Genomic DNA, 15,562 nt, shown 5'->3' on the forward strand with positions numbered 1-15,562 from the left:
TACAAATTTCCCTTATGGGGAGAATAGCATCAGTTAAAATGAATATACTTCCAAGAATATTATTCTTGTTCCAAATGTTACCGATAATGTTACCCAAATCCTTTTTTAAACAATTGAATAGAATGGTAGCAAGATTTATCTGGCAAAACAAAAAAACAAGGATTAAGTTAAAAATTCTTCAAGATAGCAAAGAAAGGGGGGGCTTTGCCTTACCTGATTGGCAAATTTATCACAAAGCTTGTATTTTGACATGGGTTAAAGAATGGCTGCTTCTAAAAAATAAAAGACTTTTAATATTGGAAGGGGCTGACTTGGCTAAAGGGTGGCACGCATTCATATGGTATGATTGCCCAATAAAAGGAAGTAAATTCCTTAGACACGAAATAAGGAAGTCTTTATATAAGACCTGGTCTGAGGTTAAAAATCAAATATATAAATATACTCCTAAGTGGCTCTCTCCAGTTGAAGCATCGGTTCAACCTAATCTTTTTAATTGGGAAGAAGATTATACTTATGAAAGCCTGTTAGATGTCAGACAGGAATTGAATATGGAAGTAATTTCTAAAATGGACTGATGGTTGAGAACTCAAGTTAAATCTAGGCATAAGTCAGATAAGGGGCTAGGTTTCCCAAAAAAATGAATAAATTCGATTGCATTATATATGAATCTGATAGAAAAATGATCTCTAGTTGTTATACTTGGCTATTAGAAATGAAGATGCAAGAGGAAAATGTAAAGGAGAGTTGGATTAAATGGTTACAAGAATTTGGCTACACTATTGACTTAGATAATTGGGAGAAAATATGGAAAGAAAATAATAAATTGTCTAAATCCTCTTTATTAAAAGAAAATTTGTACAAAATGGTTTACTGCTGGTACTATACCCCCGAAAGACTCTCTAAAGCACTTCCAAATAGCTCAGATAAGTGTTGGAAGTGCACAAAAGTAAAGGGTTCGTTATATCACTTGTGGTGGAAATGTGATTATGCGAAAAAATATTGGGTAAAAATATCCATCTGGTGTCAAAAGATGTTAAAAACAAGAATTCCTCATGTACCAGAACTATATTTATTAAATATTTGTCAAATCACATTACCCAAGAAAATAAAAAGGCTGTTACTGCATATTATAACTATAGCTAGGATATTGTATGCTAAGTACTGGAAAAAGCCGCAAACGCCAAACAAGAATGAATTTCTGTCCAAATTAATGGAAGCAGCTGAAATGGATATGTTAACTTGCAGATTGAAAGGAGGAAATGTGGAAGAATGTAAAGAGACTTGGAACCCGATGAACGATATGAAAATATGGAAAGTCATAGTCTTTTTTGACTCAATCGCTCCATTAGGTGTTGTATGTTAGTAGGTTGATGTTGATGTTCATGGTGATATGTAAATGTTTATATTTTGATTTGTAAGGTGTATTACTATGTTAAATGTTTAAATGTTCAACAATAAAAAGTAACTTGTTAAAAAAAATTGTCACACTGACTGAATCTGCACACTCAAAGGTTTTCTCCCCATGTGCGGGTACTTTGATGCAGCTGAAGAGTGCCACTCGAACCGAATCTTCTCTCAGACTCTAAGCACTGAAAAGGTTTCTCGTGTTTGGAGTTTATCAGCAAGTTCAAGGGGGGGTGGGGAGTGGTCTCATTCATTGGGATGCTGTCTCTCCAACATCAAAGCATCCGTTGGGGTCATTAACGAGTCCAGGTGTGGCAAGCCGCGGCCGGATATTGAGAATTCTAACGATTCCCCCTTCTGTGTCTTCTCTGATGCTGTTCAAGACTCCTCCTCTGACTGAATCTCTTTCCACACTCTGAGCATTCAAAAGGTTTCTCCCCTGTGTGGGTTCTCTGATGACGTTGAAGATTGCCACTCAAACTGAATTTCTTTCCACACTCTAAGCATTTAAAAGGTTTCTCCTCTGTGTGGGTTCTCTGATGAAGTTGAAGACTGCTGCTCTGACTGAATCTCTTTCCACACTCTGAGCATTCAAAAGGTTTATCCCCTGTGTGGGTTCTCTGATGACGTTGAAGAGTGCCACTCCCACTGAATCTCTTTCCACACTCTGAGCATTCAAAAGGTTTATCCCCTGTGTGGGTTCTCTGATGACGTTGAAGAGTGCCACACCCACTGAATCTCTTTCCACACTCTGAGCATTCAAAAGGTCTCTCCCCTGTGTGGGTTCTCTGATGATATTGAAGACTGCCACTCCGACTGAATCTCTTTCCACACTCTGAGCATTCAAAAGGTTTCTCCCCTGTGTGGGTTCTCTGATGAAGCTGAAGACTGCCACTCTGACTGAATTTTGTTCCACACTCTGAGCATTCAAAAGGTTTCTCCCCTGTGTGGGTTCTCTGATGACGTTGAAGAGTGCCACTCAAACTGAATTTCTTTCCACACTCTAAGCATTTAAAAGGTTTCTCCTCTCTGTGGGTTCTCTGATGAAGCTGAAGACTGCCACTCTGACTGAATTTTGTTCCACACTCTGAGCATTCAAAAGGTTTCTCCCCTGTGTGGGTTCTCTGATGACGTTGAAGACTGTTACTCTGACTGAATCTCCTTCCACACTCTGAGCATTCAAAAGGTTTATCCCCCGTGTGGGTTCTCTGATGACTTTGAAGATGGCCACTCCGACTGAATCTCTTTCCACACTCTGAGCATTCAAAAGGTTTCTCCCCTGTGTGGGTTCTCTGATGACGTTGAAGATAGCCACTCCGACTGAATCTCTTTCCACACTCTGAGCATTCAAAAGGTTTCTCCCCTGTGTGGGTTCTCTGATGAAGTTGAAGACTGCCACTCTCACTGAATTTCTTTCCACACTCTAAGCATTCAAAAGGTCTCTCCCCTGTGTGGGTTCTCTGATGAAGTTGAAGACTGCCACTCTCACTGAATTTCTTTCCACACTCTGAGCACTCAAAAGGTTTCTCCCCTGTGTGGGTTCTCTGATGACGTTGAAGATGGCCACTCTGATTGAATCTCTTTCCACACTCTGAGCATTCAAAAGGTCTCTCCCCTGTGTGGGTTGTCTGATGACATTGAAGACTGCCACTACAACTGAATCTCTTTCCACACTCTGAACATTCATAAGGATTGTCCCCTGTGTGGGTTCTCTGACGATGTTGAAGACTGCCACTCTTAATAAATCTCTTTCCATTCTCTGTGCATGAAAAAGTTCTCTCTCCTCTGTGGGTTTTTTGGTGCAGCTGAAAGATTCTACTTTGACTGAATTTATTACTCATTTCTGAGAATTCAGAAGGTTTCTCCTCTCTCTGTATTGTCTGGTGTACAAGGATCTGTGATGTATTTCTGAAATACTTTCCACACTGAATGGATTTCCTTGCCTTCATTATCCTGTGCTTTGGAAAATGTACATTCTGCTTTCTTCCATAATGCTTCTCAACCATACCACCATCTTTCTTTCTCTTAGGTTTGCCTCGATTCCTGACAATTTTGTTCAAGTTTTCATTTTTAGCTCTATGTGGCATTTTCTGATAAAGTTCCTCACCCTCCACATTCCTCTGCTCATCTTCTGCTGGGATAGATAGAAAGAAACTGTTAGCGCTTGGAAAGGGAGTAAGATCTAACAGCATCTACATGACTATAGGAAGAAAGTTTGGCTGATCTGAACCACACATCCCCCTTTCTCCGAGAATAATTAATATTTAAAAATACGTCCCCCTCCCATCTGTCTGCCCAGGCATCTCTTTTATAAGAGGCTGAATTAATCTAATTCGAACCTCATGATGCCACTAACTTCTCAGCATCAGATGCTCAACATTTTCTGTCTTCCCAGACTCACATTCACAAAGTCTCTGTGCAAAAGGATCTCTTCTGAATTTGCCCTCAAGCACCACAGAGGGGAGAGCCTCACATCCAGCCACTGTGAAGGCTTTTCTGGTTTTTCTTTACATCAAGGTGTGTTCGATACCTGAACCATATCCAATTTGACTGTGCACTCTGCATTTGGAATTCTATGAAGATCTACTTGTCTCTCTATATCCTCAGTTTAAGAACGACCTTGGCCTGAGCCCAGGTCATGGCTAGAAGCACCTGGCGAGGGGGAAATCCAAGTAACTGTGATTTGTTATGCACCGATTTCAACCATTTAGCTTGAAAAGTATTGGGTAATAGCAAATGGATTAGTCCAGGGGTGGTCAAACTTGCTTCATGTAAAATCCACATGGAATAAACTTTAGGGTTTTGAGAGTTGCAAGAAATGAATGTCAGATATCTGAGAGAAGAAAGGGAGGGAGGGAGGGAAGGAAGGAGGAAAGGAAGGGAGGGAGGCAGGAAAAGAAAGAAGGGAGGAAGGGAGGGAGAAAGCGATGACAGGAAGGAAGGAAGGAAGGAAGGAAGGAAGGAAGGAAGGAAGGAAGGAAGGAAGGAAGGAAGGAAGGAAGGAAGGAAGGAAGGAAGGAAGGGAGGGAGGGAGGGAGGGAGGGAGGGAGGGAAGTCGCCCTGAGCCTGCATCGGCAGGGAGGGCGGGATATAAATTCGAGAAATAAATAAATAAATAAATAAATAAATAAATAAATAAATAAATAAATAAATAAGGGAGGGAGGGAGGGTGGAATGAAGGAAGGAAAGGAGGGAGGGTGGAAAGAAGGCAGGGATGGTGGAAGGAAGGGAGGAAGGGTGGAGGGAGGGAGGGAGGGAGGAAGGAAGGAAGGAAGGAAGGAAGGAAGGAAGGAAGGAAGGAAGGAAAGGAGGGAGGGGTGGTGGAAGGGAGTGAAGGTGGAAGGGAGGGAGGGAGGTAGGAAGCAAGGGAGGGTGGAAGGAAGGAAAGGATGGAGGGAGCAAGGGAGGGAGGGAGGAAGGAAAGGAGGGAGGGTGGAAGGGAAGAACGGAGGGAGGGTCCAAGGAAAGGAGGGAGGGTGGAAGGGAGGAATGGAGGGAGGGAGGGAGGAAAATAGATGGGGAGGGAGGAGGGAGATAGAGGTGAAAAGAAATCAACTTTTACTGCATTCTCCAAGCTCCCAGCTGGCTTGGCTTGGAAAAGTGATTTAAAGACAAATGTCTCCTCCAAACTGGCCAACAGGGCAGTGGGAGCTTTGGGAGCCACACGATCTGTGTGAAAGAGCCACGGTTTGGCCACCCGGGACTAGTCCCTCAGGCTGAAAGGGAGGGAGGGAGGAAGGAAGGGAGGAAGGGAGTGTGGAAGAAAGGGAGGGAGGGAAGGGAGGGAGGGAGGAAAAGAAAGAAGGGAGGGAGGAAGCGAGGGAGGAAGCGATGATAGGAAGAATAGAAGGATGGGAGAAACGAAGGGAGGAAGGGAGGGAGTGATGGACGGAGGGAGTGAGGGAGGGAGGAAGGGACGGAGGGAGGAAAGAAGGAAGGAGGGGAGAAAGGATAAGAGGAAGGGAGGGAGGGAGGAAGGGAAGGAAGCCGCCCTGAGCCTGCTTTGACAGGGAGGGCGGGATATAAATTTGAGTAATAAATAAATAAATAAGTAATGGAAGGAGGGAGAAAGGATGGATGGAAGGAAGGAAAGAAAGGGGGAGGGATGGTGGAAGGCAGGGAAGGAGGGTGGAAGGAAGGGAGGGAGGTTGGAAGGGAGGGAGGGAGGAAGGAAGGAAAGGAGGGAGGGAGGGAGGAAGTGTGGAAGGAAGGGAGGAAGGAAAGGTGGAAGGGAGGGAGGGAGGAAAATAGATGGGGAGGAAGGAGGGAGAGAGAACCTTTCTGCAACTGCCTTCACTTGAAATAGCTTTTGGGTGGCTGGAACATCAAGAGCCCCTTTTGCATGATAGAATTTAAGGATGCTGTTGGCAGTTCTTTCGCCTTGCATTGCTGCATACTGCATATGGGCATCTCTGCCCCCTCCCCCCAGATGACCCCAGAGGTCAGTTCCAATGCTATGAATACGTGAAGTTTCTTATCCTGAATCAGACCCTTGGTCCCTTGGAGTCAGTATCATCTGCTCAGTCCAGCATCGGCTCTCCAGGGTCCAGGCAGAGTCTTTCATTTCACCTCCTACCTGATCCTTTTCTCTGGAGATGCTGCCGGTTGAACTGGAGATCTTTTCATTCCACACAGATCCTCTGCCAGGGAGCCACAGCCCCTCCCCTAGTGGTAGGACGTGCCTCAAAATGATGCAGTGCTATTCAGTATTTGGATTCATTCCTCATCACAACGGAATGGCACCCATGAAAGATCCTTACCCAGAGAGGACACATTCTCATAGTTCTCCAGCATGACTTCCCTGTACAGAGCTCTTTGTCCCGGATCCAGCAGGGCCCACTCTGCCTCCGCGAAAGAGACGGACACCTCTTCAAAGGAAAAGGGACCCTGAAAGAAAAAGCAGATTCAACCTCTTCAGATATCACACCTTGCAGAGATTGCACACTGGAAGGGAGTCGTCTGGGGAGATATGGAAAGGAAGGCTTGGGATGGGTAAATGGAATAGTATTCAAGGGATCTCTCACACAGACCCTTTGTAGAAACAGAAGGAGCAAAAACTCCTCTGAGAAAATAGGAGGAACTCAGGCTGTGCCCACCCCCCACCCCCCAATTCTCTCCTACTTGGATTGCAGGTGCAGCAGTCGTTTCCACCCCTCTGAAAAGACGAAGGCTCCACAACATCTCTTCACTGCCTGTTCCTGAAACAGGGGAGGAAGGAAGGGTGTTTGCTTGTTTGTTCCCTGCTTCACACACCTCCTTTCTGGGGTTGTGAAACTTTACCCTATTTATGTTCAACAGATTTTTAAAATACTTTTTATTACATTCTGGGAGAGGCAGAAGAGAAGCACCAGGGACCTATGAGCCTCAGGGATTATAAATGCTGGCAGAATATTTCAGACTTCTGTGAGACTTGGGTTTCCTCTATGGCAGGTGTGGGCAACGGTAGCTCTCCAAATGTTTTTTGCCTACAACTCCCATCAGCCCCAGCTATTGGCCATACTGACTGGGGTTGATGGGAGTTGTAGGCAAAAAACATCTGGAGAGTCACCGTTGGCCACCCCTGCTCTATGGAGAGGGAAAGGGTTAGGTGGAAATGCCATAGCATGAAACTTCACCGTCACAATGTACCAGACGTGAATCAAACAGTTCTGGAGAGTTGAAGGAAATAAGAATGAGTTTTCAGAGTGTCTCTGGACATGCTAAGTTCACAACCAGATTTTCAGCCAGATGAAACGTCAACAAGATATCGCATCTGTCCCAAGTCCCGTCCCAAGTCCCTCCCCAAAGTTCCTGACAGTGCTGGGCCATCGCCTGCCATCCCTCCTCCACCCCCTGCTGCCCACAGCAGCCCCCCAGGTGACCCTTCAAGCCAAGCACAAAAGCCACAGTTCCCCATTATTATTGGCCCCCAGGGACACGTTTTCAGAGTTCGACTGCCCCAGAAGGTGGAGGTTCCCTTTATTCACCAGGCTGAGGAGCTCTGCTGAGGCTGATCTACCTTCCCGCCCCCCCCCACCTTGGCAAGTTGAAATTCTGATGGAAGGAAGGTGAGATGTGATTTTTTTTTTAATATAATGAGAGACACTGACCTCCAGGAATTTTTCTAATCTCCTTTTGGAAGCATCACAGTTTGTGGACGTTGAGTGCCACCAATTAATTGTGTTGCCTGTAGAAATACGTATTCCCACCCAGCTCGACCTGAACTCTCTACCCACCACATTCACGGGCTGCCCCGATTGCATCCAGCCACAACAAGTCCTTACCACAGGAGAGGGCATCTTGGGCACGCTCCACCGCCGGCACCCTCTGCCCCTGCTCCAAGGAAGCTCCTTCTGCCTCAGGGATTGCAGCTTCCATCTCCAAAGGTGGTCCCCGCATCTGAAACAGCAGCCAGGGAGAAGGTAAGACATGGAATGGAATGAGACCAGGAAGGGATCCTGCCCCACTCCCAGACTCTGCACCCTTCTATCAGCAGAGATGGTGAGGTACCTGCAGGGTCAGAAATCTTCTAGCAGAAGAGGCTCTGGGCAGTTATCTGGGAAGAAAACTTTAAGAAGGTCAGATTTAGTTGCTTGAATTAGACATACAGGAGAGAATCCCCTCACCTGCTCTGCCTGCCTCTTCTCCTCTGCCTGACTCAGGAGGAAACCTTCGGCCAGGGCCACTGCCTGGGAACTGGTCTCCGGCCCACATCCTCTGACCCAGCCCTGCATTTCCTGGGGCAGGAGATTCAGGAACTGCTTCAGGATCACCAGGTCCAGGATTTGCTTCTTGGTGTGCCTCTCCGGCTTCAGCCACTGGCTGCAAAGTCCATGGAGCTGGCTGCAAACCTCTCGGGGCCCATCGGCCTCATGGTAGCAGAACTGCCGGATGTATTGGCAGTGTACATCTGAGGTCGTGGTGTCTTTAGACAGGACCTCTGGCACAGCTCTTTCCCAGAATTCAGCACCACTTCCAGGTGGGATGGGATGGGGACTCTTCCTTGCTCTCTTGCCAGCTCCAGGTCCTTCTGGGTCCTGCTCTTCCATCTCCTTCCCCTTCTCTTGAGTCATCTCTGTCTCTGAAAAGCTGCCTTTATTAACATGGCTATGAAAGGAGGCAACTCCCTAAGGGGATGGAGAGAGACAGAAAGGAGTGTGTCAAAAAAAAGATACATACACACACACACAAACCTGCAGACATATTGATGCACATATAAATACAACCTCCATGCCCCAATTGAAGCAGGAGTAACAGAAGTTTATTGATCCTCTCCATTCCTTAGTGTGAATGAGTTTGTAGTTGTAGTGGTTTTTCTTTTCAATTGTATTGTTGTGTATTCCCTATTGTGTTCCATTGTGTTTTATTGTGTTCTATTGTGTTTTATTATCTTTTCGCTTATTGTTGTGTTGGATGTATTGGTTTCTTTTTTATTAAAAAAAAAAAGAGAGAAGCAGGAAATATAACACAAGTCCTTCATCCAGAGAATTATCGCAATTCTCTCCCAGCCGCCGTATTCCCGCTCACCCTGAAAGAAGAGCCATTTTCCAGAGTCCAGACTATTTGGAATAAAGCCTATGCCGAGACTCTGAAGACCTTTGCATGGCTACTAATTATCTCAGTGGTGGAGATGGTAGTTGGGGGGAGGGTCAGCCAAAATACCTGCCATTAAGAGAAGCCAAGCAGCATGAATGATTCATACATGTGATCCCATCTGGGATCCCTTACTGGGCCCCCCATAGGCAGGCTTCATAGTCTTGTTGGCTTCTCCCTTAACGAGATCTGAACCCACCCCTCCTGGCATTGTGCCTTGGCGTTTCTCCCTGTTGTGCTGCCTGGGTGTCTGTGCCTCTCTCGCCTGGCAAAAGGATGCCCGTCCTCGCACCCTAACCCCAGTGCAGGAGGGAGAATCTGGCATTGTGTTGCAGCTGCCTCTGCCAAGTGAGCTGTGGAGGGATGGGGCAGGGCGATGCGTTTGGAGCAGGCACAGTTCCTCTGTGTGTTTACCTGGCATGTTCCTCACAGTGGTGGATTCTTGTGTGGCCTTTGTTCCTTCAGACCCTGCATCCATTGGGGGCGTGGCCACATCAGCAAGCTCCACCCCTCTCTGTCAGGGGAGCCGCCTAATGCTCCAATTGGTGGGCTGGGGTGGTGTTCGCATGGGGTTGCTAGGGGCTCTCCACCTTGGCAATGGAGGCATTTAAAATGATCCTCTCCTCTACTGGGAGGCCTTGGACACTGACTGGCAGCCGCAGCCCCACATCAGGGCCTTAGGATGGGGCTGCAGAGGATTCCGGTGCAGGCTGGACTTCCCTTCCCCCAGCCCACACCCCTTTCCTAACTCATCCTGCTCCCCCAAAAGGCCAGCTTCGGTTGTGGTTTGCAGAATGAAAATGACCAGCAAGAGAACGCCGGTTTCATATATTTAATTTTTCTTACATTTAATCACACTGATTATCGCTGCTCCCCAACAAACTCCGCTTCCATAGCAGAGCAAAACTGGTGCCTCACCGTTACCAGCCTCTTGGTGCCTGGAGCCAAAATAATCTGCAACCCTGAATAAATAACCAAGTTTACTACATTGCCAAAGAAATCCCTGAGAAATTGATCCACTCCATCCTCACAAGGCTTCCCCTTTATACTGCAACCGACACAGGAAACGGAGAAGTCTTTTTGCAAGCTCCTTATTCAAGAAATACAGGATCAGCTCAAGCGCTTTTCCCCTGCTCTCGAGAGAAGCCAAGAAGATGCCTGCACTTTAAGGGACGTTTAGGGCACTCTCTATTGTGAGCTGTGCAAGGGACATATGCATGAGAGAGATGCAAACTGATCTACTGATTATTGAACATAAGAAATAATATTTGGATCTGCAGTAAAAATTGCTAGCTATGTATTCACAGTGTTTGATTAGGGTGGCTTTAGCTGTTTCCGTGAATCTCCTGGCCTGAAGTTCTCCCAGAATTAGAACCCACCTCCAGCAGACCGAGATCAGTTCCCCGGGAGAAAACGGCCCACCTGGGACAGCCACGGCTTGCAATGATCCTCGCCCCCCTCCCTCCTTCCCAAGATCTAAATGTTATTCCCCCCTCCCCCCCTTACCCTCCACTTGCAGGATCCAGCGGCTGCAACGCGTCCCTCTCCTGCTGCAGCTTCTTTGCAGGCTTCTCCCTTCCTCCTTCGCCCTGCAACAGCAAACCCCTTCCCCAGGAAAAGCCCCTTCCCTCTCCTGCCCCCCCCCACTTGCTCGGCCTCTCTAGCAAGCAGCTCAGCTGTCTTAACCCTTCCAGTGCTGCAGACAGAGGAGCTTCATGTAGGCTGCCGTCAGCCCCGCCTTGTGCTGCTCAATGGGGCTGCTTGGGAGAAACTTTGCAGCAGGGGGCTGCGCTCCTCCCCGGTGCTGCTGAGGCAGCTCAGAAAAAGGGGGTTGCAGCTGGGTCCCCCCTCCTGAGTCCTCCCCCTCGTAAAATAAGGACCGTCAAACTCAAGGGGGGGGTGGTGCTGATGAGATGAGGGTCTCCTTTCAACAGGCCGTTTGGCATTTCTGTGGCCCCCCTGGAGAGAAAACCTGGTGGGGCCTCCTGGCCCTTCCTTGCACGTCCAGGGAGATGCTGAGGGCCGCTTTGGGGTCCGGCAGGCGATGGTGCACAGCTGGTGCGGGGTGAAGGTTAAGCCCCCTTCCCTATTATCCCTGCCCAGGGACCCCAGGCTGGAGGAAGGGGGGTTCTCCTCCCGCAGGATCTCTGCTAGGCTGGCCAACCTCCCGGCGGGGCCTGGAGACCTCTCCAGATGACACTTTATCCCCAGGCTACAGAGGTCAGTCCCCTTGCAGGAAATGGCTGTTTTAGAGGGGAGGGGGGTGTCTCTAGGGCAATATACCTCCCCGAGGACCCTCCCCTCCTCTGAAATTCCCCAAATCAGAGTTAGCCCTTTCCACTCCACTCATCTTCTAGGGGCTCCACCGGCCCTTCCCCTCCTCTCCACCACCCACCCACCCTGCAAGGTAGACCAGTTCCAGAGGGAAGGCTGGGCAGAAGAAGAGTCAAGTTCGAACTCAGACCTTCCTCCAGGCTGTGGGCAAACCTGAACTCTTCACGTCCGCCTCTTCTCCGGGCCCTTCTGAAGATCTCCTCCCTCTGCGGGGGTTGCCAACTGCAGGTGATGGAGTTTGGCTTTGATTCCACAAAGACACCCCTCCCCCTGCAATCTCTGCAGTCACCCTTTCCCACGGGGGGGGGGGGGGGCTGGTCTCTGGAGAGGATCTGGGTAAAAGTCCGATCTGAACGGATCTTCATGGATTCGTATGATTTTTACATTGAATCAAAACAAAATCACCATCCTACAGTAGAGTGTGTCTTAGACTATAGATAGCAGCACCACAATAATCATGCCTCCATGGATTTGTGGCACCACAACAGTGAAAAAAGACGTTTCTAAAGCATAGATCCTCATGATTTCTGCTTTGGATCCCCTCAAGCTAACCATGAAGAAAGGTCATCTATCATGTCCATGGGCAGGGTTTGCACCCTAGAAATCACAGATCCACACCCTTGTGGCATCACCATGCAGCAAAAACATGGCTCCAGACCACCGATCCTAAAGGATCTTTTGGTTCTTGTTTTGGGTCACCCCAAGCTCTCCCTTCAATACCATGTTTTTTTCATTATGGTGTTGCCACAAACCCACAGATCCACGATTTCTATGGTGCAAGCTCTGTCCATATGATTTGATGATGAGTTTGGGGAAATCCAAAGCAAAGCTCATAAGGATCCATGAGGATCTGTGCTTTCGAATATTTTTCTTGCATGGTGTTGCCACGAAGCCATGGACTATGATCACTGGGGTGCAAATTCTTCCCATGGGCATGATTAGTGAGTTGACGGCGATATTGTGCTGACCCCAAGCAGAAGCCCTGAGGATCCGTCCCTCAAACCCATGTGTTTTGAAGCATGGTGTTGCCACAAAGCTGTTGATCACTGACTTTTGTGGCCGTGGACATAATATGGGATTTGATGGTGAATTCAGGGTGATCCAAGGCAAAAACCCTGAGGATCCATGAGGCAATGTGCCTCCAAACTATGACTTTGTGCTCATGTGGCACCACAACTCCACGGATGAATGGTTTTTGTGGTGCTTCCTACAGACCAAGAGATGGCGTACAATGTGATGGTGCTTTGATTTCATTTCAGCAACAAACAAACAAAACAAAAACATATGAATTTATGAGGCTCCGTGCTTCGGAATAATGTTTCTGTTGCATGGTGTTGCCATGAAGCTGTGGATGTATGATTTCTGTGGCGTCAGCTGTGGCCATGTTTATAATGTGTGATTTGATGCTGAATTTGGGGTGATCTGATGCAAAAACTATGATAATCCATGAGAATTTGCGGTTTTCAACCATATCTTTGCAGCATGGTGTTGCCATGAATGCGTGGTTTTTCTGGTGCAAGCAGTGTCCCTGAACATGATATGTGATTGATGTTGATGTTGAGGGGACCCCAAGCAAAAACCCTGGGGATCCATGTGGATCTGTGCCTTGGATTCATGTTTTTGAAGAAGACTGTAGATTTATACCCCACCCTTCTGTCTGAATCAGAGTCTCATTAACCATAAACTGAAGACGCACAGGGCTGCGTCAGGTGACCTGAGGGTGGGGGCAAAGTGCTCAGAGCTCTCAGGGAGAGAAAAGAAGTTGAGTGAGAGAAACTGCTGAGGCAGGGGTCAGTCAAGTTGATGTCTGACAGAGTGGAGGCCTGTCAGAGAAGTCTGTCAGTGGGGACCTGACAGAGACTGAGAGGGTCAGTTCGAGCCTGCCAGAGAGGCTGAGAGGGCAGCTGATCCCGTGAAGGAGCTTGAGGCGGAGACGGGGAAGTCTTCCAGAGACTGCAAGCTCGAAAAAACCAGCCAAGAGGGCTGTGTGTGTGTGAGTCAGTTAAGACCTGAACAGTCACAAACACCTAGAGACAACTCTGAAGATCTAGTGAGGTGGTTGAGGGAGTGGATGTGGGTCTGAGACACCAGAAGGACTGGTAGTAGTGACTCCAGTCGAGGGGTGAGACTTGGCACATCATTCCCAAGAGGCCAGACCTTTTCTAGAGGTGGAGAGAGCAAGATATAGGGAAACTGTGAACTGTGAAACTGAGAGAGACTCAAAGAAGGAAAAAGTTAATGTAAAGCCTGAAACAACTGAGCAACGTGTTAGCCTGTGTAAATATCTCCCATGTCCCCAAGTTAAGAACTTTTGTTATAATAAATCTGTGGTTTAAGTTAAAGTTCTCAAGAGCCTATATTTTGTGGGAAGAACAAACAAAGCTGCTGTGGTCCCATCAAATAAACAAGTAAAATACCCCGAAGAGACTGAAATAAAGAGGTCCAGTGAGGCCGTGAGGCGGGCGCTGCTATAATTGGTTGCCAGCGTCGGGATTTTGAAGAAAACCCCCAAAATAAGTGTCACTAAGACACACAGAAAGTAGAGGGACACTACAGTGAAGGAATTAAGACAGTTTTGTGGAAAATTCCTGTCAGAAATGGCTCCTCCTAAGAGAACTACCACAGCCACGGGGGATGGGCAGACACAAGAAGAGATTCCTGAGGAGAATCCTAGTCAGAGCATAGAGGCTATGAAAATACAGTTGGAATTGGCCAGAATAGAGGCAGAAAAAGAAATTCAGATGGCCAAGATTCAAGCAGAAAGAGAGAAAGAATTGCAGATGGCTAGGCTGGAATCAGAGAGAGAAAGAGAGAAGAGAGAACACAGAGAAAGGGAAGCAGAAAGAGAGAAAGAATTGCAAATGGCTAGGCTGGAATCAGAAAATAGAGAGAGAGAACATGAGGAAAAAATGTACAGTTTGAAACTCCAGGAGATTCAGGGAAAGCCAGAATTTCAACGTGATACTAGAAATGAAAGGCGCCTCACAGTAGAACAAAAGAAATTCCCCAAGTACCAAAAAGGGGATGATGTTGAAGCTTTTTTGTTTAATTTTGAAAGAACCTGTAAGGATTTAAGAGTTGCTGATGAGGACAGAATGATTTATTTGAGACCTCAGATCTGTGGAGAGTTGAGTGAAATATACTCTGAACTGAGGGATGAGGAAACTTTGACTATCAATTGTACAAGGAAAGAGTCAGGGTCCGTTTTGGCTTAACAGCAGAGCAAAGCAGAAATAAATCAGAGAAATCAGAAGAAAGCCTGGAGAAACATACTCTCAACTAGGTTGTCGGTTAGACAGAGCCCTTAACAGATGGGTAGAAGGGAGTAAAGTTTCCACTTTAGAAGACCTGAAAAACTTAGTGGGCTTGGAACAGTTTTATAACCAAGTCCCCTTTCAGTATAGGTGGGTTCTGAGAGACAAGAAATTGAAGACAGTAGAAGAAGCAGCTATGATTCTCGATGAGATTGAATCAGATCTAGGGAGATCAATGTGGACTGCTCCAACTAAAAAAACCCGAGTCTGGAACTCTCCAGAGAAGGCTGGGGTGGGTAACAACAGCCCTGCAAAGCGGTCCAGTCCACCTCCTTACAGAAAGACTCAGGCTGCTTGTTTCCAATGTGGGGGAATAGGGCACTATGCCAGATTTTGCCCAGAAAAAGGAAAAAAGACCCCACCAGCCAAGACAGTTAAAATGGTGCAAGGTCAACAGAAAGAAGTAGAAATAAACCCCTCACTTCCAGAGAACACACCACCAGAAAGACCCACTAGTGTTCTGAAAGTGTGGAAGGTACAGGAAAGCTTGAGTGAGGAGTATACTGAGACTGTGACAGTAAATGACAAGGAAGTCAAGGCTTATAGGGATACAGGGGCGCAGGTTTCCCTGATACAGCCAGGATTAGTAAAAAGTCATCAGTATTTGCCTGGGAAATCTTACACCATAAAAGGCATTAAAGGACCTGCATTTGAAGTGGCCCTAGCAGAAGTTCCTATCAAGTATAGAGAGTTCCAAGTTGATTGGATTGTGGGAGTCCTGAGTGACATAGGAACATCGCTTTTATTGGGCAATGATTTAGCTTCTGAATTAAAGAGACAGCAAGCTAATCCTGTGAACATTGTTACAAGAAGCAGGCCAGAGCCAGCCCCTACGCCTGAGGTGGCTGTACAGCAACCAGCAGAAGAAGAGGAAACAATGTTGCAGACCATCCCTGCTGCAGAATTCCTCAGAGAACAGCAACAGGATGACAGCCTGA

The 15,562-nt window shown here is 47.2% G+C and overlaps 2 protein-coding genes across 2 annotated transcripts in view; both read right to left on the bottom strand.

Moving 5' to 3' along the window:
- Positions 1–15,562, bottom strand: part of LOC132571576 (zinc finger protein 420-like) — an 895,908-nt gene that overhangs the window by 289,374 nt on the left and 590,972 nt on the right. The gene's annotated exons all lie outside the window — the stretch shown is intronic.
- On the bottom strand, positions 1,746–7,682 carry LOC132570894 (zinc finger protein 135-like). Its single transcript, XM_060237533.1, has 2 exons — positions 7,668–7,682; positions 1,746–3,032 (listed from the first exon to the last, which is right to left on the bottom strand). Exons 1-2 carry the CDS (start codon positions 7,680–7,682, stop codon positions 1,746–1,748), a joined length of 1,302 nt encoding a protein of 433 aa, XP_060093516.1.

This window comes from Heteronotia binoei, chromosome 5 (assembly GCF_032191835.1).
Source record: "Heteronotia binoei isolate CCM8104 ecotype False Entrance Well chromosome 5, APGP_CSIRO_Hbin_v1, whole genome shotgun sequence".
NCBI classification, from domain to species: Eukaryota; Metazoa; Chordata; class Lepidosauria; order Squamata; family Gekkonidae; genus Heteronotia; species Heteronotia binoei.